This window comes from Lissotriton helveticus, chromosome 10, assembly GCF_964261635.1.
Source record: "Lissotriton helveticus chromosome 10, aLisHel1.1, whole genome shotgun sequence".
In the NCBI taxonomy this organism is placed as follows: domain Eukaryota; kingdom Metazoa; phylum Chordata; class Amphibia; order Caudata; family Salamandridae; genus Lissotriton; species Lissotriton helveticus.
Genome location: NC_136071.1, coordinates 199,335,403 through 199,360,762, shown reverse-complemented (window position 1 = coordinate 199,360,762; position 25,360 = coordinate 199,335,403). Strand labels below are relative to the sequence as shown.

Below are 25,360 nucleotides of genomic sequence, written 5' to 3'. Positions count from 1 at the left end.
TACTATGTATTGTTTCTCCAAGTTGACATCACAATTTTAGATCACCGTCTTGAGCCTTGGCAATAATTTTGACGCCACTCTTAGAAACTGTGTCCTTGCCAATTGAAACACAATAATGCACCGACTGTGCATGAAGTGAATCGTAGCACCAATGTGTTTCGTAGAAATGTGTTTTATCATTGTTTGTCACTACTCCTAATCCCCTCGCCCACTGCCTTTCTCCCCTCTCTCCCCGCTAGGCATCTGAGGCTAGAATTGTTAGGCATAATATCCGTGTATCAAGATAACGTATCGAAACGCCGTCGACTTCTCATAACACCCTATGCAAGCTCAAAAACTAATGTGTATTACTAATGTAAAGGTGTTTGTTATGTTCTGAGGTGCCATGACATTGTGCAACTACTGGTACTTCAAACCTCATACTTTTTGCGTACAAGCTCTTTTGTTCCAGTTTTGTCACTATATGTCTGTTGCACATGTGTTAAGTAGGGTGCAGGCTTGTGCCCCACTTTGTGAATTGTTGTGTAACATTTCTTATATTTAACCACAAGTAAATACTAGACCTCTGTCCGGCTGGACAAGTCCGAACAATATAGCTACGACTGAGTCTATATTTATTCATTTCGTAATTTTCCCTTAAGGGACCACTGTTGTTTGAATAGCATTACCCCCAAGGTCCCCTTCGACTTAATTGGGTCCCCTTGTTGTTTTCAAATATAATTCAAATGACAGCATGTCACATGTACACTATCAAAATGATAATTTAGTGTCTCACAAGTCCCACGGTCTCCACTCCCGCCCAATTGTACCGCAGCAAAATTTAAGATGACTGCCTGTCTGCACATGCTGCCGGTTCACTCCCAAACTGCTAGGATCATCAATTAGCATTAATCTGTAAACATAAGCAGTTCCAATGCCCTTACTTTTCAGTTGACTGCAGGCTCACTCACCACAAAGCTGTATAACGCAGTATAACCCAATTTCAACCTTGTTGGTACCAGAACCACGATACGGAATCAGCATACATTTGAAAGTCCAAAAGGCCCCTCACAAATTGAGTAGACTGCAGGCTGTCTGTTAGAAAAGACACTGTTGGGGCTTCAGTGCGTTTTTTTTGTCTTAAATAATTTTTTTCTTCCTCTTTGTTGCTTGTAGACTTTATCCTCCTTGTTATCCTTTTTGTACTTTGTTTCATGTAGACTTGGTCTCTTCATGCGTTGGTAAGTTCTCCAATTGTTGCCATTGTTCCAATCAAAGAATGATAGGCAAGTCACGTTGGTTTTATGATGGACTTTATTAGAAGATAATGGTCTCTGTTACAGGTTACAGATGTCACGAAAATGCCATATCAATACCCCACCAAGAGCAGCCTCCTGCTGCTCAGCCTGCTCTATCTAACTGATCCCTCAGGCATACATAAACATTCTGTGACATCACACAGAGAGGCTGAGCAACAGGTGTCATGGCAACTAGGGAAGGAATGCATTATCTCTAATACAGAACATAACACAAGTATGAATAGATAAAGGCTAGAAATACTGGCTAAAGATGATTTTGCTTATTTATCGCCCACTTCATTATTATATGTGGAAATATTCTTCATATTTTCTGTTATTACTGTTGCTAACAGCAGTGTAGGGTGTGGGGTTAAAGCTCAAGGAACTGTGGGCCTCATTTACAATATTTTGGCAGAAAGTCCTACTGCTGTGCTGCTGTGCATCAAAAGAAACGGGCAGGACTTTGACCTATCTACAAGATATGGTGCATTTCTGTCCTTTTACCCTGTGCAGGCACACTATAGCCTGCCATGCGCCAATGCAGGACCCCCTATGCCATGGTACAAGAGTGTCTGCGTTGTAGGGGTGATTGTTTTTGTGCAGGAAGGGAAACCTTCCTGCACAAAAACAATTGCAAGAGGTGTTTTCCTCTTTCTATGTGTACTGCAGAATGCAGCACATATAAAAAGGGAAAATCGGGGAGAAATAAAGGGAATGCACCAGGGTTCATGGATGTTGCGTGGGAACACACACAGCAACACTCATGGAACGCCCCTTTAATGCAAAGAAATGCGCAAAAGGGGGCAAATTTACAAGGCCATGAAAAGCATGTAGGGTGGCTTTAAGTGGCCTTGAAATATGGGCAGGCACACTGTGCCGCCGGTGCATCAAAGAAAAGTGATGCACCGGCGGTGCAATGGGCTTGTAAATAAGTCCTTTGTGTACTTAAGGACTTTGCTGCTCAGGTTATGTCTTAATGTATGTCATTCACGTAACATTTAAACTAACAGCTGCAGAAAGAAAACAAGTTACTTACCTGTAACTTTGGTTCCCCAGTATTGGTTACTTTCATAGATTACCATCCTAATAAGTCATTCAAATAAATTCGTAAGAGTAATTTTGAATGTGTATAACTTGCACAAGTTTACAGACAAATGGCACTGAGTGTTTGTTTACTGTCATATGCTTGCCAGTGTCTTGGTGCAGTGGTTGCCAGTGTCTTGGAGGATCGTGACGAAGGAATGCCACTTACATGTATCCTCATTGAGTAAGGAATGGGACGAGGATGAGGATGAGGGTTTAATGGTTTGATTACTTACTGGTAATCATCAGCACTATGATTCTCACTCCTTCGTCCCAGTACCTATATGAAAACCCTTCTACCTGCAACTCTCTCAGGATGTGGTTATGTGCTATGATGATGATATCTCCAATCTATTTTTATTATTCTTTGTACCAGGGACCACAAATTATTCCATGGAACTTGATCTAATTTTCCCTAAAGGCAACATGCTCCTCTTTCAGCAGCCAAACTCACTTCATCTCTTTGGAATATTAATATTTGTGGGTTCCAGCTTGATGGATATTCGCAGAGTGCCCCTGAAGTGTTTCTAAGGAATAAATAACCAGGCCAGTATGATGTCATCTGTCCTTCTACTACCAACATGTTTACAACCTTCTAATATATGTAGCCTACATGTTATGTACCACAGCTTACAGATGATATCCCAGGAGCCACCCAAATAAAACAGAGCTCCCTGCTTACGTTTCTCCTGCAGTCCCATTTCTCTGTCCTGCTCACACCTGCCATGTGGTCCATCCTCCAACACAACATGGCTGCGTCAGGTCTCATGCATACCCAGGAGACAACACATGCTCAGAATATCAAATACAGTGTGCAACTTACATTTTTTCTTATAATGATCAGAGTGTTTGTAATTGTTGGTGTATACAATGGTGCTATTTCGGGTAGATAATTACATTTTATGGCTTACAATTGCAGTTTCTAGCCTTTTTATTGCAATGTGTTAACTGCATTGTTGTTTGTACCAAGTTTAGTATGCCATAGGCTTAAGTACTGATCACCATAATACATGTTAAATCTCTTACCCCTTCGCCGCGGGGGTAATTTCCCCACGGCGCTGGGGTAAAGAGGGGGGCCGCAGCGCAGCGGTGCTCGTGACGAGCCCAGCTCATCATGAGTCACAGTGGGGCTGTGCACGACCCCGCCCACTGAATAATTCTCCCACACAGGCGGGAAATCAATCGGCAGTGGGTGGGCCGCAGCCGTTATGACGAGCCCAGCTTGTCGTGAGCACAGCTCCACTGTGTTTCATGACGAGCTGGGCTCGTCATGAACATAGAAGAGTATATTCTAGTGTACTCATGATCAACCAACTGAACATGCATGTCACTTCCTGTGATGCCACATGCAGTAATGCCATGCACTGTGATGTCACACACATTCTGCCTAACTTGGTGAGTTCCCGCAATACTTTTCTTTGTACTTGTGCCCTGCTTTCCACACTGTAAGGTGAGGTACTCCTACTCCCCCATGCTGGAGTAAATCATCGATACTTTCCAGGGTGGAAAGGGCTAGGAGCGGAGTTTGTCAGTGCCGGCAAACATAAGTCGTCATAGACGCCAACGACCTTCCGAGGCAAACAACGCCGTGAAATATCCACTCCCCTCTGTATGAGTGGAATGTACGGCTACGGAGACCTCCACACTCGTGACGGACATCTCTGCCCTGCAAATGGGCTCCCTCCCCGCCCACCCACCTCTGGGAAGTCCTGGCTGACAAAACAGAGGTAGGTTCAGTTGTAAACTTACCTATATGACCACTTGTACCTTTGAGATTAGGCCCCAAAGTGTTTACCTGTGATGCTCCAGCCCTCCGTCGAGTGTTACTCTTGATTTTCAGTGCTTCGAATAGCAGCAGCAGGACTTATTACATGGTGAGTGACATTATAGTGAAATAGGCCCAAGCAGCCAAGTCGCTCATCACACTATAACCGATCGCTTCATTATTACAGTATTTCAAACAGTTTCAAACAGTAGTGGCCACTACAATGTTTGGGAGGTGGGGTGTGGGGTAAGCGGAGGGGGAATAAAAAATGAAAATAAACAGATTGACATGGGTGCCGCCGGGTGCTGCCGCCTCTGCCCTGTTTCCTCCTCGTCACAACAGGAAGCTCCCAGCCTCCCAGAATCCCCTGTCCAATCACAACACTGCCTTAAACACCATTGTGATTGGTCTGAGCGCCGTGGTTCGGTGCTCAGACAGGGGCTTGGAGGCTTTGTATGTACCTCCTCAGGCTGAGGACAGGCAAAGTGCGCATGAAGGTTTGACCGGCCCCGTTTGATCGTCATGCTCACTTTAGAATGTGCTTTACACTCCTCCCTTGCCCCCTGACTGGCCAGCTCGCCTCACCCGCTCTGCCGTGCACCTGGGCAGGAAGGAAAACTAAAATGATAATAACATTAGTTATTATCATTTTAGTTTTCTAAAGCAGTGGGGAGACGCTCCTCCGTTTTAGTTGAGGAGCAGCCGCTCATTTCTACAAAAACAGGCAGAGGTAAGAGAAACACACAGGCCTGTTGGAAATGTGCTAATTTACAGAGTGCAATGGTAGTGATTTAAGCGGAAGCAATTCATCTGGTTCAGTCACCTACCTGTTAAGAATGTTTTTTTCGCTTTGAATGTGACCATACAATGTAGACACCCCTTGTCTGTGGCTGCTGTGGGAACACACATTCGTGACAAAAGAAATAGATGTGTATGAAGGAACTGTAAACCGCAATATAGTCATTGCCTCTTAGTTCACACAACACCCCCTGATGTAGGTGCATGGAGAAACCGTTTCATTATAGTTGTATAATAAAACACGTTTTGTATCAGGATGGCAGCTAGTTAGCAAAGCTGTGGGAAGGGTCTGAGGTGTCAGAAAGTCAGCAGTCAGAACGCAAAATATAAGCCTGGCCTGTTCACTTTGCTAATGCTTGTGTGTTTTTCTTTTAGCGACTCTTACAGCTCCTTCTTTTTTTTTTTTTTTACTAAATATGAACATTTTCTGTGCTGCAAGACCGACAACTTCGATAACGGTGCAACTATGCCCTCTTGTGGCAGTTTTAGAATTTTAATTTTGGATATAAATTGATACTGCTTTTCTTTCTACAGAATCAACTGTTTTGATTTTTTCAATGACATTTTTAATTCTGATAAGAATGAAGTATATCTTAATCTAAGCATTGATTCTCTTTACTTTTGATTCATGTGTTGCTGGCACCCAAGAAAACTTTTTGGCAAGTTTTCAACCGCTTATTGGCTTTGGAATAAGAAAAATAGGAGTTGCCTAAATTTCAATGGTCATTACATTTCCTCACTATTTCCAGGTAGCCTATTTGCCATGAAGTCTTGGCTCTGGGAATCTTAGGGCCTGACTTAGAGCTTGGTGGACGGGTTACTCGGTCACAACATAACGGATATCATGCCTACCTTATTGCAAGTGCTTCAGAATATAATGATCTTGTAATAGGGCTGACAGGATATCTGTCTCGTTGTTATGGAGTAACCCAGTCCACCAAAAGCTAAATATGAATGAAATGAAAATGGGTTTTCTAAAGCGCAGATAGTTGCCCGGGGGCGTCCTAGCGCTAATTGCTAACAAATAATCTCAGTGGAACTTAAGTTCAGAAAGAAAAAAAAACACACTATTTATTGAACAAAAAAGTCTTCAGTTGCTTCCTGAAAGAGGTAAGGTCAGAGTTGGACCTTAAATAAAAAGGCAAGCTGTTCCACAACTTGGCTGCATTTAGAGAAAAGGACCGACCACCTGATCTGGACCGTTTGATCTTTGGCACAACAGCAAGTAGAGCGTTAGTGGACCTTAGCTGTCTGCTGGGTAAGTAGGGAGTAATTAAAGGGCGACTGATTAATGGGCCGGTTTCCCAAAAAGATTGGTGGGCAAGACAGAGAGATTTGAAACTGATCCTGTCCTTCACCGGAAGCCAGTGTAGTCTTGTCAGTCCAGCTTTTACAGAGGTCCTCCGAGGGATTTGAAGCAATGTCCGAGCCGCACAGTTTTGAATTACTTGTAGCTTTTTTAATGTAGAATCTGGAGCTCCAAGATAGAGCGCATTTCCAAAATCCAACCTCGAGAGGATTAGTCCTTGGACCACAATTTGTCTTGCCTCAAAGGGTAACAACGGAAGGATCTTATTCAACGTTCTAATGAGGCCAAAACATGTTGCAGATAGCACGATAGCCTGGTGGTCGAATGTCAGAGACTTGTCCAGCCAGACACCCAGGCTCTTGATAACATCCTTGGGGGCTGGGGGGGTGCCTAGGCAGGCTGGCCAGATCTGGTCACTTGTAGGTGGAGCTAGATGTCCCAACATCATGACCTCTGTCTTGTCCCCATTAAGTTTGAGACAAGACAGGGTCATCCACCTGTTGACCTCGCTCAGGCATCCCATCAGGTCTGCCGTGCCCACAGGGTCTCCGGCCCGCGTAAGAGAAACCACCAGCTGGGTGTCGTCCGCGTAGGTCACGATCTTAATGCCATACGGACGGACGACCCCAGCCAGCGGTCTCATGTATACGTTAAATAACGTTGGGCTTAATGAAGATCCCTGTGGGACTCCACAGTCCAAGGGCCTACTAGTAGAGATAGTTGCTCCCTCAAAGACCTGGAATTTTCTGCTGGATAGAAATGAACGGATCCATTCCAGCGCTCCTCCTTGTATCCCAATCTCCCGGAGGCGCTGCAACAAGATTGTATGACTTACAGTATCAAAGGCGGCACTTAGATCGAGGAGGATGACTGCCACCGATCCTCCCCGATCCAAGATGCCTCTTGTTTCCTCCAAGACCGCCAACAGAGCCGACTCCGTCCCATGCTTGGGGCGAAAGCCAGTCTGCGAGGGATCAAGGAGATTGTTATCCTCCAAGAAAGTGGTCAGAAGGCTGTTGATATATTTTTCCAGTAACTTACTGGCCCAGGGGAGCAAAGAGATTGGGCGATAGTTACTGAAGTTGTTGGTGCTCATATTAGGCTTCTTAACAAGTGCTTTCACCCTAGCTTCTTTCCACTTAGAGGGGACTATATTGGTGGAAATTGAGGCATTGAGTACCTTCAGCATAACCGGAAGGATAGTCTCACTAACAGTTCTTAAGAAGCGAGGTGGGGCCGGGTCGCCGGGGGAACCCAATTTTACCTGGGTCATAAGAGTGGACAATAGGTCCAACTGTAGCAGAGGAAAGTTCTCCAGCACTGGTGATTTATTATCTATCACATCATATTTGGGGTGGCTAGGGACAGCTATTAAATTCTTTGATTGAATGGCTGGAAAGGAAGAGTAAATACAGTCTATTTTATTAAAAAAATAATCTGCCATCTCATTACAGCGGACTTGTAAGTCGTCGCTGTTTACGGGAGGCTGGGGAAGGACAGTGAGACTTTTTATTATCCTATATATTTCCTTCGAATTGGACCTAGCGTCCTTAATCCGTTGTGTGTAGTGCTGGGATTGAGCTTTCTTAATCGCTAGCTTGTAGTCCCCAATGGATTTCTTATAAGTGGCTTTGTCCAGATCTGTGTAGCCCAAACGCCATTTTCTCTCCAGCCTCTTGCACTTGCGTTTGATCTCCCTAAGTTCCATAGTGTACCAGGGGGCTGATGTTCTGGATCTTTTAGTCCGTGATTTTTTTGCTGGGAGAATAGTGTCAAGTGACTGCGTTATCCAACTCATAACTCATAGGCCTCATTACGAGTTTAGGTGTTCTTTATTGCACTGGACAAATAATGATACCACAGGGTATGTTATTTATTGGGTTCAAGAAGTAACACCTATTACCAGTTTGTTGCGAATAACATGCAGATTTTAGTGTATAACGCACCAAAATCCGCTTGATACGGTAAATACTGCATAACTCGGATGTGTTTAAATACAGCAAAAATCGTAATTCCAAACCATGGATAAACAGGGGTTTGCTCAGAGGTCGGAATAACCCAACCCACTGATAATAAGGCCTATAGTGTTCACCCTTATAGAGCTTTAAATACACAATGTGGGAAGGAGAAGCAGAATAAAACCCCTCCCAAGCTTTATTGCCTTCCAAATTGAAAGATTTTCTTGAAAACGGTATAATTCATTCTAAAGTTTAAATGTTTTATGAGTCAAAATATGATAAACAGGATTTACATTTTTTTAAATATACTGAAAGCTATTGTTTCTTTTTCAGCTCAAAATACTTTTAAAAAACCCTAATGTGAATGTATCATCTGTTAAAAGAGTTAAGAAGGGCCCGCTGACTCCTATCAAACATACACAAGTCCAGGTTTGATATTCTCTTGGGAGAAATCACAGCATTCAAGAAGAAACTAATAAGAGATTGGACATATGTCATGATAAATGGTCCATGATGGAAAGGAGATCAGCAGAAGTTAAACAAAGAGTAAGAGTAAGTCTGAGAATTTACAGATAAAGCATATTTTTTTTCTATTAGAGGGTTTTTATCTTTTTCTCACAATAATCCTCGATGTTATATGCCAATTTTAAAGAATACTTTTAGAATTCTGAACAGAATAATTATTACTAAATTCCTCCAAATAGAAATATATTTTGCTTCCCCTCTTTGGCAACAAGAATGTTAAGTTCAATAATAATATTATATTTGGTGATGGACAGAAAAAATGTCTCAGTTGGGGTTGTCAGTTATTCAATAACGACTGTTATTTTTTAATTTTCTCAGTTTCAAATTCAGTATATTTTACCGTAGGCCTTTCTATGATTAATATCATAAGTTTAAACTTGCCTTGTGAATATTTCTAGATTTAATTTAGTTTTAAAAGACTTGCCTATAATGCAATACATAATTTTGGAATGCATAAAGTCTCAATTCCACTACTAATTCTTGTAAAATTATCTGAAAGGTAAATAAATCGGAAAAAGACCTGGATTGGGAGGTGGATTTGACCATTGTTTAGTCAGTAGATTTGTGAAATATATGGGACAAAAGCTTAGCCACGTCTACAACTAGCGCAACAAAAACTCATAGTGTTTTCCTCAGTAAAAGATTTCTTGCTACTTGTGAACTGCAAAAACTTAATTTTTCCGCACTAGATTCTTGTTGGCTGTGAAGATTTTTCATGTATTATTTGACTGTATTGCAGTGAAATCCTTTTGGTAATTAATCTAGAATAAAGTTAATAATATACATTTAACACTAACATTCAATTTAAATATTTTACCATCTTATTGGTTAGTCTCACTAGACAGTGGCTTAATCCTTCTACTAAGGAACATTTGTGGATCTATTTATTACTTTAGAACTCCAACATACTGCTCTGGATTGAAAAGACAACTGATCTATGATTGAATGGTATATATTTTAAACTCAAAAAGTATATGACCCAAATTGCTACTTTGGGTGCTTTGGTAAAGTGAGAAGTCATCTGTTTTTCATCAATCTATAAAATCCTTCATGCAAGAGGGAACAGGAGTAATAGAGTTTCGCTTGAGGGGTAAAATAAATGCTATTATGGCCTTGAATGGCCGAATAAAAAATCTTTTGACTTGACTATAAACTCTTTTCAAAACCTAATTTAAATGTATATTATATTTCTCATAGATTTGAAGAAGTACCAAAACATAAATGAATCTCATAACTATTTTATATTTATATTGCTGCTCAAACTACTATTTATATCATGTCTGTGATATGTATTACTCCTATTATCCATGAACCATTGTGTTTATATTACATGATAGTTACTTGCAATTGACACCTGATAATATTTTATATAATAGATGTACTTTTATTTTAATTTGCCCTGGTTTCTTTTTTAGGATCATGAGTATATCACAATGATTCAATTTATCAGGAAGTAGTGATAAATCATTTTCATGTTTCACAGAATAGATTAATGTCTTTGTTGGCATACTAATTAGTATATTAAATTTTGTAAGACAGCATGATTTGTTCTTTAAATATTTTCATATAATAAAATCTTTCAAAGAGCTGACCATCCACATTTCCTTCCACACAACTAGAATGGAATGGATCCTTTATGACTCTTTGCTTCTAGTCAGGAGCTCTTTTCAAATCCAAAGTTCTTCTAAAACAATGAAATTTAGGGTTCCCCACTGCTCCTCATTGCCACCCATCTTTTTAGTTTTCATCTGCAGCCCTGTTATACAATATTGAGGTTTTAGGCAACCTCCCAGAGTCCCCTCTTTTTGGGTCATGACCTCGGACAGGTAGCAGCCTAGATGTGGTCCCGTTGTTCGGTCAAGTGATGGTTGTCAGCAAGTGTTCTGAAACTGAATACCAGGAAACCATATTTGGATCATCAGATGTTCAGTACTGCTGCTCTGGGTCAGAAGATGTTACCTTATGCCCATGCACATCAGCCACAAGCTGATGTGTATCTCTCTTTGTAAAGTCAGATAAATATGACAACCCAGAGTTGCCTCCTTCAAACCAAAGCATTATGTTGGTGTATCCGATCTATTTAAGGCAACCTGGCCCAAGTATTCAGTCATCCTAAAGACAACACAAACATTGGATGCAATGCTCACATGTGGGGCTGGGCGACGGCTAATCTCTCTCCTATACAATGCAATGAGGGTTGACTCTAAGGGCCTCCCTCCCAGGTCATTTGCAACATGGAATGCGGACTTGGAGAAGCCCCTCGATGATAGAGCAAGGAAGGCAGTGGGCGTACTCACACATACAGTATCATGCAATGCTCGCTTCAATCTCATACCCTATAACTACTTGCACGGGACCTTTATGACCCCGGTGAAGTTGTACCCCATTGCACTGGACTGTTCAGATGCCTTCCCCGAGTGCAGAGAAGAGGGGACAGACTTCCTACACTTAACCTGGGGATGCCCTGGGGTTAGCCTTTTTTGGGCCAAGGTGGTGGAGAGGGTGCAGAGTGGCACCGGACTCCTTATGGAGCTGACACTGCTACACTGCCTGATTGGACAGGTACGGAAGCCCAAAAACACCACGCAAGATAGCCCATAAACTCTGGCAGTCACTCATAGTGCTAGCATGGCACAGAATAGCGATAACATGGATGGGAATGCGTGCCCCTGAAGTGTGGACGAGGGATATTCGCAAATGGACGTTTGCCGAAGAAGGCCCATATGAAAACTAGTCGTGAAGGTGACAAAATAGATGAGGATTTAAGGCAATGGAGGGAACTATGTAATGTAATGTAAGGAGTACTTATATAGCGCAGCTGCCACCCAACGGGTATCCTGGCACTTCGATTACCAATAAAACACTGCGTCTATCTGATCAGAGTTAGGTACAGAGTTAATCTCTGGGAAAAAGTCTAGATTTCCGAGGCAATGTGTTCCCGAATACTGGAATGAATGCAAGTGTTCAGAATGAATACCGGGTCGGCGAATACACAATGGAGGAAGACTCAAACTAGGTGTACTGATTGAAGACAGTTATGAGGCTGCTTTTACTCTATGTATCGAGAGGTTCTGTATTGCACATGCTAATCAAATGATTATTCCACCATAATGTGCTGTCCATTGCTGAACACCTGAAGTGTTTTTATTAAAATCTATAAAGTTGGAAAAAGATTAGTACAACGCAACATCACATAAGAAGCAATGCAGAATGTCTACTGCTGCAACTATAGTTTCAAATACAGGTCTTGTGGAATAGTTAGCCTAAATATATTGTGTGTATTGTATAAACTTAATTAGGACTAACACAGGAACAATAATTCAGTCTTTCAAAACTTGAATAGGAGAAAAAGCATTTGTTTTTGCATGAAGTCTGGTTAAAATAAAATTAGGAAAATACTTTACACCTCAATGAATAATCGAAAAGGCAAACCAAAAAGAAAATTAAATCTGTATTAAATTATTTCACCCCATATTTAAGGCAGAGTCAGCAGCCAAGATCTGAATTCTCACTGGAAAATGTACCCAGGCATCAAAAGCATCCTAACTGTATAAAACTGAGGAGTACTAAACATGGAAAAATATGGAACGGAAATTAAATCTGTATTAAATGAGTTCACTCCACATTTAAGGCAAAGTCAGCAGCCCGGATCTGAATTCTCACTGGAAAATGTCCCCATGCATCAAAAGCATCCTAACTACCTAACACTGAGGAGTACCAAACAAGGAAAAATGCAACATTGATCTCGGAATATTGATGAGAGATGCCAGTTGATTTTGGCAATTCCACGTTCTGCGGAGAATGCGGAATTGCCAAAAATTCAGTGATCCGCGGCATAGCGGAATTTTTTCCTTGTTCGCGCTTTCAAAATGCGTGATCGCATGCACGGGAGCGACTTACTGGGAACCTTTAATGAGCAGGTCAGAAGAAATTGCAAGCTTCCATCTCATTAATATTAATGGAGAAGGAATCAGCTTACAACTCCTTGTGATCGGTTTTAAATGCTTAGATGGAGCCCTGCATGGAAAGCAGACCTCCATCCCTGAATTCATACTTGCAGAATGGATCCTTTTTAAGTCTAGCCTACCAGAAAACATAATCCATCTGGGTGTGAAAGATATATTGTGGTTTACTAAAGAACATACAGAGACCTGGATTCCACACACTACTTACCATTGGTTGGCTTTCCTGTCACTCTTATTTGTTTTCTTTCTATTGGATAGCTCTCTTTGTTTCAGCCTGTACATCTTCTGTTTGTCACTTACATGAAGAATAACCTTTTCACCATCACTTTGATTTGCTGGCTTCTATGCTTCCTCTACTCACTTTTAGAGAACTACTTTTTTGCTTAAACGCTCAATAAGCGTACCTGTGTTTTCCTTTTATCTCTCTCATGTGCTTCTCTCCCCACTCCACATTGCTACTTATTGCTAAATACTTCTCTCCCTCTGACCGCACTGAAGTTGCTCTCTCTACCCCATGTGATTATTCCCCCATGTTCCATGTTCCTCTCTACCACCCATGTTCTTATCTTCATGTTGCTTCTCCCTATCCCTCGATACTGCTTCTCCCTTGCTCGCTGTGGTATTCACCCCCAACAGTGCTGCTTCTCCCCCACCCTTTCCCCGACCCAATCTCCCTCCCGCAACACGCTCATCCATTACATTTTCGTATTGAACTGTTTTAGTGCTATGTTTTAAAAGAGCACTTTAGTGTTTCTTTTCTTATTTGCTGTTCCATCTCAGCTCGGTAAAAAAACAAAAAAACTCAATTTCTAGGTATGAGCTTGAGTAGTGAAAGTATGAACGCACCCACCTATAAAATGATGCAGAGGCCGTGTCATTGAGTTTTGTATTTTTTTAATTTTTAGCCGTGTTGTACAACAGCCGCAATACAGTACAGCATGGCTAAAAAAACATAGACATACTGAATTTGCCAATGCTTCTTTTAATAACAGGCCTTGTCCCAAGGGGCTGAAATGAAAAAAATAGAATAGGCATTGTATGAATGGCATTGTGTGCGTATGAAGTGGCCCACTGGTTTGCTGCATGTTCCTCTGATGCTTATTTACAACATGGAAGCTGTCCGCTTTGGACAGCTTCCCCTTTATGAATCCAATACTACATCCTTTGAGGAGACATCAATCGGTTGTGACCGAAATTGTGTTTAAAAAGCTATTGCAAAACACTGATAAATGTCAATGAGATTATAAAGAGGGGGTGCCCTTTTCATGCCTCTTCCTCCTTCTGAATCTCAGTATTTCACACAGTGCACTCGATAAGCCAGAAAGACATTTCCTTTGGTACCCTGCAACTTGTGGTTTTGCAGTAGCAAAGCCTGTGATTTTGCAAACCACAGGTTTTGTGACCACAGAACCATTTAGCATAGCAGTGAAAACTTGCAACCCAATACTGTGTTATGATTTTGTAGTGAAACGCCTAAAAAAAGGCTTGCAGGGGTTTTGAAGGGAACGTTTTATGAATTCATCATTCTTTTGAAACCTGTACAGGGCCAGTTCAAAACAAATGAACTGTGGGCCAATCTAGTTTTTCACATCTTAATGTGTCCTGCAACTTGTTGATTTCCGGTGTTTATTATCATAATTCCCAATCTCTGGTTTTGTAACGAATTCAGGACAATAAAATAAGCTTGCATGGATTGAAATACCTCTTTTGTTGAACAGACCTCTTCTTCTTTTGGCAAAACTACAAATGGAACCGACTTTCTCACTGTTTTTGTCTTTGGATACTTCTTGTAAACTGTACCTGTATCAATAAAGCAAAAATATGTTAGGGCTCAAATTCATTTAAACATTTTTTCTAATGAATTTGTTAATGTCTGAATTTGTTTTTTAACAATCATGTCCCAAAATAGCTCCCTCTTGATGGCATCATTGTCAAACATTAAGCTTAACTTAGCAGTGCAGAACTTTTTTTCAGTTCAAAGTAAGATTCAATGTGGTAAGCAAAGAAGGAATCAAATAAGGTTAAAGCATCCTTCTGCACTCAAATGTATCAGAGCACCATATATCTTAAAACTCTTTCAAATAGTGCTTAACTGCTATAAAACTCTCATCCAAAACCCTGAGATACACCTATGTTCACCGTACCAACAGAATCACTAGACCCACATTTACTCATACCACAACAACACCTATTAACCATGCGAAAACGCATGACTCTGTCTTCTGGGTCTAAAATTCTCATTTGGTCACAGCTTGTTTTATCCACTGGCCTTTTTCTCACTCATCACACGATGGTCACAACTTGTTTTATCCACTGGCCTTACTCTAACTCATCACATGATTCATTTTCCTTTTTCTTATTAGCATTCCTTAAACAAACATTGGCAATGCATTTTTACTATCCACATAAAAGACAACCTTTAAAATATCATTTTGATGTACTTAAAGTGGAAGTAAACAGCTCAAAAAAAAATCTCTCCAAATATATATCCAGGAGGATAAAAGTTTAATATATAATGTATAATGTGCTATTTGAAAATATAAAGGAAAAGTGACGAGATTGATTTGCAAAATACACTGTATCTAAATATTATGGAACAATAAAACTGTCATCCAATGTATTACTTATGAAACTCCACAAGATAATACAATATCAACAATGGCATAATTGATGACTTTTTATTAAAATCAACAATGATTTAGGATGCACTGCTGATCACAATGAATGAGATCATTAAATATTTGGATTTAATGATCGATTAGGGAGTACCAGAAATCTGTAGAAGGTCAGAAGTATTAAGTATGTCATACTTGAAGGCTTTAAAACGATTGCTTTTTATGTGCCTTTTCACTTCATAAGCTCCACAGGTGGATTCCAGTTCTATTCATGTGTCAGCTTGGACTTTTCCAAGTGCAATGTGATTTGTTTGATTAATTAATTTGTATTGCAAGTATCATTATTCCAGTTTGATGGTGAAGTGATGCCTTACATTGCACATATTTTCTCATTTTATGAAACTGTAAAACATAGATAGACAAAAACATGTCATACTAGCAACAGTTTTCGAAAAAATCATTGCATTTTTTCAGGAATTTGTATTCTCGAGGAGCACTTTACGGTCATCTGTATTCTTAGTGTTCTGACACAAACCATTGCAAACACCTGTCCAGTTGGTGAGGATTGCTAAGCATGCTTTATAACAAAACATTGATTTTAACATGTTCCATGCCCGTCCCGTGCGTCTGCCACCACCCTGGTCAGCTCACAATACGTTTCGACTCAAGTGGTGTAAGTCTTTTGCACTTGATTAGCTCACTTTTGTTCCTTATACCCCTGTAATCGGTCGCTATAGGTAGAGAACAGCGGACCGATGACAAACCCCAAATTGATTCATACTCCTGAAAATAGTTATCAGGAATTTAATGTACTCTGGGCATGGCAGTTTTCTAAATGTAATTGCCAAAAACGTTATGAATGGCCCCATGTAAAATCATGGGCCCCAAGATTATTGTCTCTGGATAAAGTTAGCTTCTCAATGGCTAGAATGTCACAGAATCACCGGAGCCAAGCTAAGAGAGTAGGTGTCATGTTGTTGCCGCAGAGTGCCAGGACTACTTGCATTGCTGTTAACAATACCATATGCAGCTGTTTGCCCCTGGTAGATTTCGGCAACCTACCACATGGAAATGGTATGCCCTGTAGGATTACCCCTGGCTCCCTTAGAATCTGTGTTCCAAACACTCAATTTAAGATATTAATCACTTCATCCTAGATTCTCCCCAATTTAGGTCATTTCCACACCAGGTGGAGGAGAGTTACACTGCACCACAGCCTCTCCAGCATGGTGTACGCTATTCTGTTTCCCCACTCGCCCCTGCTAAATCGCTTTAGAGAATGTAAGGATGAAACCAGCAGTGAACACAGACCTATTGAGATAGAGACTAAATTAGTAGTTATCTGTGATAAAGTAGGCAATGATTGGTACCTGCAGGTAAAAAATGTGAATGGTGAAGGTGTATCATCAAGCAGGAACTGTTAGGTCAAGACAGGCCAAATAAATAGCAAAAACACGCATTATGTACAATTTTCAGTTCGCCTGAGTTCCTGCATCCAGAGTTTCCGGGTGCATGGAGCACCAGACCTGAATTTAACAGCTGGAGGATCCAGCTCGTAAAATCACTTTGAGAAAGTGCTGCTTTGCAGGTCAGACCCGTTCCCCACCATGTTACACCCTCTACCACAGCACAGGGGGAGCCTGCTATTCCCCCCCACTCTGTGCCACTCTGTTCACACACATTCCCCACCTTGCACAGTAGACATCGAACACATGTCAAACCCGCTCAAAACAGGTAGGAAATGTGCGCATTAAACCCATTAGAATGGGTAAATCTATGAATTCTGCACACATTTATTCCCTATTCTGAGGGGCTTAACTCGTAATAAAATGGTTTCTGTGCAAAGTCTGATCGGAAACAGAGATTCCAGAAACTCAGAATATCCGTACAGAAGAAATTAGTTTCTTACTTTTAACTACAGATCCAGAAAGTGACAGAAAGTGGGGGTCGCCCGGAGCCAGGCGGTGGCGTCGGGCCACGTTCCTATCCACAGGGGGCACTGTGGAGGGCTTGGACCAAGTGCCCAATCAGAACGTCTATGAGGGCTTCATTAAACGGCAGCAGAGGCTCCGCAGAGATTACTGGCGGCTGAAGCACCTCATTGAGGAGATTAGTCCTTACGGCCGCAGCAGGGAGCTCGAGAGCCAAGGCCGTTGCTGCCCTGCGCAACACCACACCATAAGTGGCACCCTCCTCTGTAGCCACGGAGGGAGGAGAGATGAATCCAGTGCCAGGCGATGTGTTCAGACCACTGGCCTCCTCCAACTCATCTGCCCAGTCCTGACTCAACTGGCACTGCTGTGCCAGAGGGTCCTCAGACCTCTCCCAGTCCTCCCCTTCATCCGTGTTCTGATAAACAGGCAGGATTGACGGAGCCGGGTCATATATGTGAATTGCTCACCCATTGATGCCGGAGACGGCGCTGCCGTTCCGGCGCCGGACCCAGGACCGGGGCTGAAACCGGGGACATCGTCGCCCGAAGACAGCGCCGGGAGCGACACCATCGGGGTCGGCGCCAGCGGAGGGGTCGTGAGGTCAACTGGTGTCGACCGGATCCAGGCCTGGATCCCTCGGGGCCCTGCGGCGTCAGGACCAAAGTCGACGACGGTACCGGAGCCGAAGCACCCAACGGCACCGGGGCCGAAGCCACCGGCCTGCCGGGGCCCCTAGTCGGGTCCGCAGGCCTCGACGGAGGGATGCGAGTCCTCATGGCCACGAGGAAATCACGTATCTCCTCCGGTGTCACATGCAGCCCAGGGACCGGAGGGTATGGGGCCGGATGCGACGCCCGCGGCTCTGGTGGAGCTGCACGGGCGGTGTCGCCCGACCCCTCAGCCACGTCGAACGAGGGGAGTCCGAAAAGTGATGATGCTTCTTCGACTTCTTTTTAGAGTGCCTTGACTTACCGGAGGACTTGGAGCCCGATGAGTGGTGATGGCTCGACGAGCGATGACGACTGCGGCTCCGCGACTGGTCCCTCGACTTCCTCCTTCGAGGTCAAGGCCCGGCAGTCGGGGGACACGACTTGTCATCGTAGTCGGTCCGAGGCAGTAGAGACACCGATGCTGGGGGTCGGTCACCGACATCAGGCGGTCGCAGGCATCGCACGGCTTGAAGCCAGGCATCCCTACGGCACCAAGAGTCGAGTCGACTCGAAAAGAGATCCAAAACAGATCAAAAAAAGTTAGTCAAAAAATGGCTAGAAGTACTGCTCTTTCCGGATCTGCGCTTGCTGGCGCGAAAAAAAGAAGAACTGACGTCAGCGCACGAGAGCAGCATCTAAGTACTCCGACGACGACGTCATCCCGGTGATCACGACGCCGACGACGGACGTGGAGCCGCAGACGACGCCTACCGACGCGCAGGGGTACTGCTGACGAAAACCTTCCGGATCCAGTCTGACACCTGGGGAAATTCTAAGGTAAGGAATCTAACACTTACCTGTTTTTTTCAGCTATAGTAAGCTTAGTAACACATCCACCTCATTTAAAAGAACCCAAACTTCAGCCAATGAGATGGAAACTTAAGCACTCTTACTCCCCCTAGAGGCAACAATAGCTCAGATTTCAAAGCACAAGTTTGAGAACAAAATACAATGAGCCTCTGACCGGGGAGGAGGGAAAGTTGCATGTGGATATATAAAAGATACCAATGTTGGAGAACTGGAGTTACAGATAAGCAACTAATTTCTTCTCCAACATTAGATTTTTTACACATTATAAAATACAACAAGGCGGCAAGCAGGCTCACCTTAAGTGAAAGATGTTTTTCAGGACTGCCTGTTCCGCTGCTGCGTCCACGTCTAGGCTATAATGCTTCGTGAACTTATGCCTGCTCCTTTTAGTGGGTGCACAACAGATGTTTTGCAAAGGCACACCAGCATAGTGCTGCAGTTGAAGTCATGGCCCTGGCGGAATGCACCCTCACTCTTCACTGGAGAGAACACTTTGCTTTGGCAACGTGCTATCCCCTATTTGGACAGGGCGTAGCCTTTTTGTGGTTGTGCAAATGATACATATAGCTGGTCTGATGTGCATACGTTCTTTGTTCTGTCTATATGTAATTTGAGTTATCTACTCAGTTTTAAGAATGTAATGATCTTTCTGCTGGTGAAGATGTTATGTTATAGTATTTGTAAAGTGCATGGCTGCCCCAGGAATGGGGCATCTAAGCGCTAGATCTAGCAGAGTGGGTAACAAGGAAGCTTAGTGATTGGAAAGTAGCCATGTCTTCACCATTCTTCTGAAGGTCTAGTGGTCAGACGTACTGTGGGCAGAAAGGGGTAGGGAGTTCCAGAGGGCAGGTGTTATTGCTCTAAACAAGATGTATTGGGAAAGAAAGCTCTAAGAAAGACAGGGTCATTCAAATGGAAGCCAGTAGGCACTTTAGGAATTAATTTAGGACTGGTTCTGATTATCACTTTGTCCTTAGTGAACTGGAGAAAAGGTTATCTGATTATTAATGCCTGAGCCTCTCCTACTCTCCTAGCGGGTGTCAGAGCTGGGAGTAGTGCTGTCTTCCATGAAACAAAAGTTTGCTCTATGTATATGTTCAAAAGAAAAAAACATCAGCTGACTGAGGACTGTATTAAGTTCCTATGGAACTGGAGGATGATGAAGACTTGGATATGCTCTGAAAAACCCTTTTATGAACGGTTTAATGATCCTTTGGGAAAACAAAGTAAATGGCAGTGTTTCTAATTCTTGAAATTACAGCCAGATGGACTTTGACTGAAAAATATTTGGGAACACTTTTGGCCAAACTTAACAAATATGGCGGGATCTAGGAATGCTTTATTTGAAGCAGATGATGACCATTATTCCTGCACTAGACACAGAAATGCTTCCATTAAGCGTTGTAAGTTTTATGGGTCGCTGCATCACAAGCCTGCACCAGAATCTGTTTACACTCTTGCAATAGATCAAAATGGTCCATTCTAGAAGGTCAGATACAATGCTGTCAAGTTCAACAACTTGAGATCATGGTGGAAAACTCTCCATGATGTCTTGACAACACCCTGGAAAGCACCTTCAAAGGAATGGCCGGACGTGCAGCCAACTGCAGCAGCTCACAGTACCAGTATCGGCGAGGTAACGCTTGAGCAATAAGGATCAGAGTGCAATGCTCTACCTTCACCAACACTCTGGGAATCAGGGGAAAAGGTGGCAACGTGTAGGTAAATATCTTGGACCAGCTGATCGAAAGAGCATTGCCCACCCTCCCTGCATATCAGAACCTACTGGCGAAGCACGGGCATTTCTTCTTGTTCAGATTGGCAAACAGATTGATTATAGGGTGACCCCACTGATTGAAAATGTAATCCACCTGTTTTTGTTCGATTTCTCACCCTGACAATCTGTCATTTGCTGGCTGAGCGCATCCACCTGATCGTTGCATTTGCATGAGGCACTGGGTCAGACTGATTTGCATATGGCCATGTCTGAACTGGGGTGGCAGAGTGGGCTAAAGAACAGTGATGGATTAAACCCAGATCTGTTGACTGGGTGTGAGTGTTTGATTGGTTCAGATGCTCCGTCCATCACCACCCCCTTTTGTACCAGATGGAATGGGGTCACAAGCTTTGGCAAAAAGAATGCCCTGGTGCGAAGCACCACCTTGTCAGGAAAGGACATAAGAAAAGGAGGTGAGCTGGATAATGCCTGCAACTCACTCAACCTCCGGGCCGATGTAATCGCCACTAAGAAGGCTGTTTTGATGGTCAACAACCGGGGGGAGGGGGGGCAATTGTGCAAAGGCTCAAAGGGATTACACATCAGGCAAGTGAGGACCAAATTATGGTCCCACTACGGCATAATAAAGGACGTGGGTGGAACTAAGTGATCAGACCCTTTAGAAATCCATTTACAATAGGAGATTGGAAGAGAGAGGGTTGGTCTGGAAGCCGCGGAAAAGCAGACAGAGCAGAAAGGCAGAGCACTGCTGGGCAATGGTTAGAATGAATAAAATGACAGTAGAAAGAGAAGCAGAAAGAGGGTCAATGGACCTTTCTGTACAGTATAATACAAATTCTGCCAACGGCAGCCGTATACCGTCTTAGTGGAGGGCCGTGTGGCTGCCATAATAACGTTACAGACTTTGGAAGGAAGGTCACAGGCTATCAACTGTCGCTGCTCAATCTCCACGCATGGAGGCGCAGAGTTAAGAGGTTCGGGTGGAGAGCCCTCCCCTGCTGCTGTGACAGAAAATCTTCACGAAGGGGCAGCCTGATCAGAGGATCGACACTCATTCTCAGAAGCTCTGGATACCAGACTCTCCTTACCCAGTCCGGAGCCACAAGAATGATTTGGGTCCGGTCACTCCTGATCTCCTTCTAAACCCTGGGCAGGAGTGGTATGGGCGGAAAGGCGTACAGCAGGCCTGAGATCCACTCACGACGAAAACCACCTTGGAAACTCCAGTGCGCAGTACTTCAGACACTGCACATTTTCTTCGGAGGCAAAAAAATCTAACCAAGGTTCTCCCCACTGCTGAAAGAGACCTTGTGCCACCTCCGACTGGAGACTCCACTCGAGATCTGCTAGGCATCGACGGCTGAGTTTGTCCACCCTGCGTTCAGCGAACCTACCAGGTGTTGAACCACCAGGGTTAAGCCCTGCTGTTCCAGCCATGGCCAGAGATGCATGGCCTCTTGACAAAGGGTCCACAACCCCACCCCGCCCTGCTTCTTGCAGTACCAAATGGCGGTGGTGTTGTCCATGATCACCTGCACTAGCTTCCTTTTGCTGGAGGGAAGAAATGCTTTCAATGCCAACCGAATCGCTCAGAGCTCCAATAAATTTATGTGGAGCTCCGACTCAGTGTCCCCTGATCTCCACCTCTCCCAGATGGCCGCCCCATCCCAGAAGTGATGTATCTGTCATGACTGTAAGATCTGGTTGGGGAAGGGAGAGCAGTCTGCCATTGACCAAATCGCAGTTCGTTAACCACCACTGCAGATCTTTCGCAGTTCCTATCGAAGTCTGAACCATGTCGGTGAGATTTCCCCAATGTCGGGCCCATTGCAACTTCAAGTCCCACTGCAGAGCCCGTATATGCCATCCTGCGTGTCTTACCAACAGGCTGCAGGAGGCCAGAAGGCCAAACAGCCTCAGAGTCAGTCTTGCTGAAATCTAGGATAGAGGCTGAAATATCGGTATCATAGCCTGCATATCCTGGATTTGTTGCTGGGGAGGATAATCCCGAAACTGCACTGTGTCCAGAACAGCTTCGATGAAAGGGAGCATCTGAGAAGGAGTCAAGTGTGACTTTGGCACGTTTATAGAGAACCCTACCGAATGCAGGAGGTTCGCCATAGTCTGAAGGTGGGAGACGACTGCCTGGGACAAGGACGCCTTCAACTGCCAGTCGTCGAGGTAGGGGAAGATGGACACCCCTAACCTGCGCAGATGAGCTGCGACCACCGCCATCACCTTGGTGAACCCCAGAGGGGCACTAGTAAAGCAGAAGGGGAGCACAGTAAACTGAAAGTGCTCGTAGCCTACCTTTAACAGCAGGTAATGCCTGTGGCCCGACAGTGGGAGAATGTGAAAATACCCATCCTGCAGGTCCAATGCTACCATACACTCTTCCTGGCCTAGGGCAGACAAGACCTGAGCCAGAGTGAGTATTTTGAATTTCTCCTTTTTCATGAAGAGATTGACGGTCCGAAGATCTAAAATGGGCTGTAGCCCCTTGTTTTTCTTTGGAATTAGAAAGTAGCGGGAATAACAGCCATTGCCTACTTCTGAAACTGGGACCCTTTTTAGAGCTCCCTTGGCCAAAAGAGCCGTAACTTCCTCTTGGAGCAACTTTAAATGATCCTCTGTCAGCCTTTCCTGACTTGGCAGACTAGTGGGAGGAAAAGAAAGGAAAGGTAGAGAACAGCCCTCCTATACGATCTGCAAGACCCACTTGTACGATGTTATGGATCACAAGCGGGGGAGATGAGGACGAATTCTCCAACCAACTAGAGTAGTGTGGTCCCGCAGAGTCAGCCTAGCAGTGCTTGGAGGCTGCGGCTGCTGGGGGCAGTGTGGTAGATAACTTCTGGACTCCATTCCGAGATCGGAAATCACCGCGTCCAGGTTCATGCGCAGCTTGGGCAGTCTGTGCGTGACAGTGGCTGGAGTAGGGCTGACGCGGCTGAAAACCCCTTCCGTTGCCACGAAAGGGGCGAAAGAAAGACTGTCCACGAGGAGTGGAGGAAAGGCTCAAGGATCTCGCCGTAGCACGAGAGTCCTTGAACCTGACCAGGGCAGAGTCTGCCTTTTCCCCAAAAAGGCAGATTCCATCAAAGGGCATGTCCATCAAATTAGCTTGGACATCAGCCGAGAAGCCAATGGTACGAAGTCAGGCGTGGCGTCTCAGGGCCACCGTTCGTGAAGTTGATATGCCCAGCAAATCGGTCATCTCTAACCCATACCGTATGGCGAATATTGCTGCATCCCTCCCATCTTTAAGAGCTTGGGAGATCACAGCCCGGGCTTCCTCCGGGACCTGTGGCAGCACTTGCGCAACCTTCTCGCAAAGGGAATGGGAGAAAAGGCCCAATAAGCAAGCAGTATTCACTGACCGCAATCCAAGGCTGGAGTAAGAAAACATCTTCTTCCCAAGTGAATCCAACCTCTTGGATTCCCCATCTGGAGGGGCGGAAGGGAATGCGCCTTGGGACGTAGAGGCCTGCACCACCAAACTCTCTGGTGTGCGGTGTTGACTGAGGAACTTTGGGTCACGTGGAGCTCGGAGATGGCGGCCTGCAATCATCCTTTTCACAGGAGCCCCAGTGCTAGGTTTGGACCAAGTTCCTAGAAGGATGTCCGTAAGTGCCTCATTAAAGGGCAACAGGGGTTCAGAAGTGGAAGCCCCAGGTTGAAGCACCTCAGACAGGAGATTAATCCTGACTTGCACGGAGGGCAGCTCCAGTCCAAGGACTTCAGATGCCCTCTTTACCACCATGGCATAGGATGCTCCATCCTCCGTAGCCATCCGTAGGAGGTTAGAGCTTTCCAGTATCTGGGGAAGTATCCAGAACACTGGCCTCCCCAAGTTCCCCATACCAGTTCAAATTCTCCTCAGAGACATCCTGGTTCTCAAGAGGGTCACAGACCCCTCCCATTCCTCTCCTGAGTGTAGCACGTCTTCAAAGTGCTCAGGCAACAAATAAGAACCTCTGGGTTCTGTCAACATCAGAATCGACGTCAATTGATGCCGTTCCGGCTCCCTGTCATTGGGGATGAGGATGGGGCTTGCGCCACCGACGGGCTTTGGCGACATCGCAGGCACGACTTTGGGTTCAACACCGGGGAAGGTCGTGTTGGCAGAACCGGCACCGAATCGGATCGGATCCCTGACGCCACACCGGTATCGTGGCCGGAGCCGATGGCGTCAAACCAATGGGGCCCCTTCCGACCCCGCTGGGCCCCAAGGCTCTCCAGCAGGGTTGTTCTGCTCAAATACGCAGTGCATAGCCTCATAAAATTATTTTATTTGAGCAGGAGTCGCTCCAGCTTTCGGAAAGGGGAGGAAGCGAGAAGTCGACTCTGTCTCTGGCTCTGCTGAACAGTGCTTAGAGTGTTGGTGCTCCTTACCTCTCTCGATGATGGACGCTAGTTGAGGTGAAGACGAAGTCCGCTTGGACTTCTTCTTCTTCTTGAGCCTCTTCTCCGAGTGTCCAGAGGACCTCAAATGGGAGGAAGAGGACTAGGGGCTCTGGGAGCGGTCCCGCACCTCCTCTACTTCGAAAGGGACCGTTAGCTCCTCGGAGTCTCGCTTGACGGTGTCGACTGCCAGGCTTGCTCCCTCAAGGTCTTCGAAGCCATCGCCCGACAATCCGAACACAACTTTTTATCATGGTCACACTCGAGACACCGAAGACATACACAGTGGGGATGGGAAACCAACATCATGCCGCAAAAAGTCCTGCATAGTTTGAAACCCGTCTTCTTTGAAGACATACCTTGCACACGAAGTTGATTCCAAAGTTCAACAAAAGTCGAGAAAAAGCCTGCCAAAAAGCATCAGAGGGGTATCTCTTGCCGGATCGGTGCTTAACTGGCGCAGAAAGAA

General features: G+C 44.5%; 1 protein-coding gene across 3 annotated transcripts in view; it reads right to left on the bottom strand.

Annotated features, from left to right (window-relative positions):
- Nucleotides 1-25,360, bottom strand: part of VWA3A (von Willebrand factor A domain containing 3A) — a 528,715-nt gene that overhangs the window by 205,581 nt on the left and 297,774 nt on the right. For all 3 annotated transcript variants that reach the window (XM_078665117.1, XM_078665116.1, XM_078665118.1), the window contains one exon: nucleotides 14,383-14,480. In XM_078665117.1, the coding sequence (XP_078521243.1) occupies nucleotides 14,383-14,480 (98 nt within the window). The remainder of the gene's footprint in view (nucleotides 1-14,382; nucleotides 14,481-25,360) is intronic.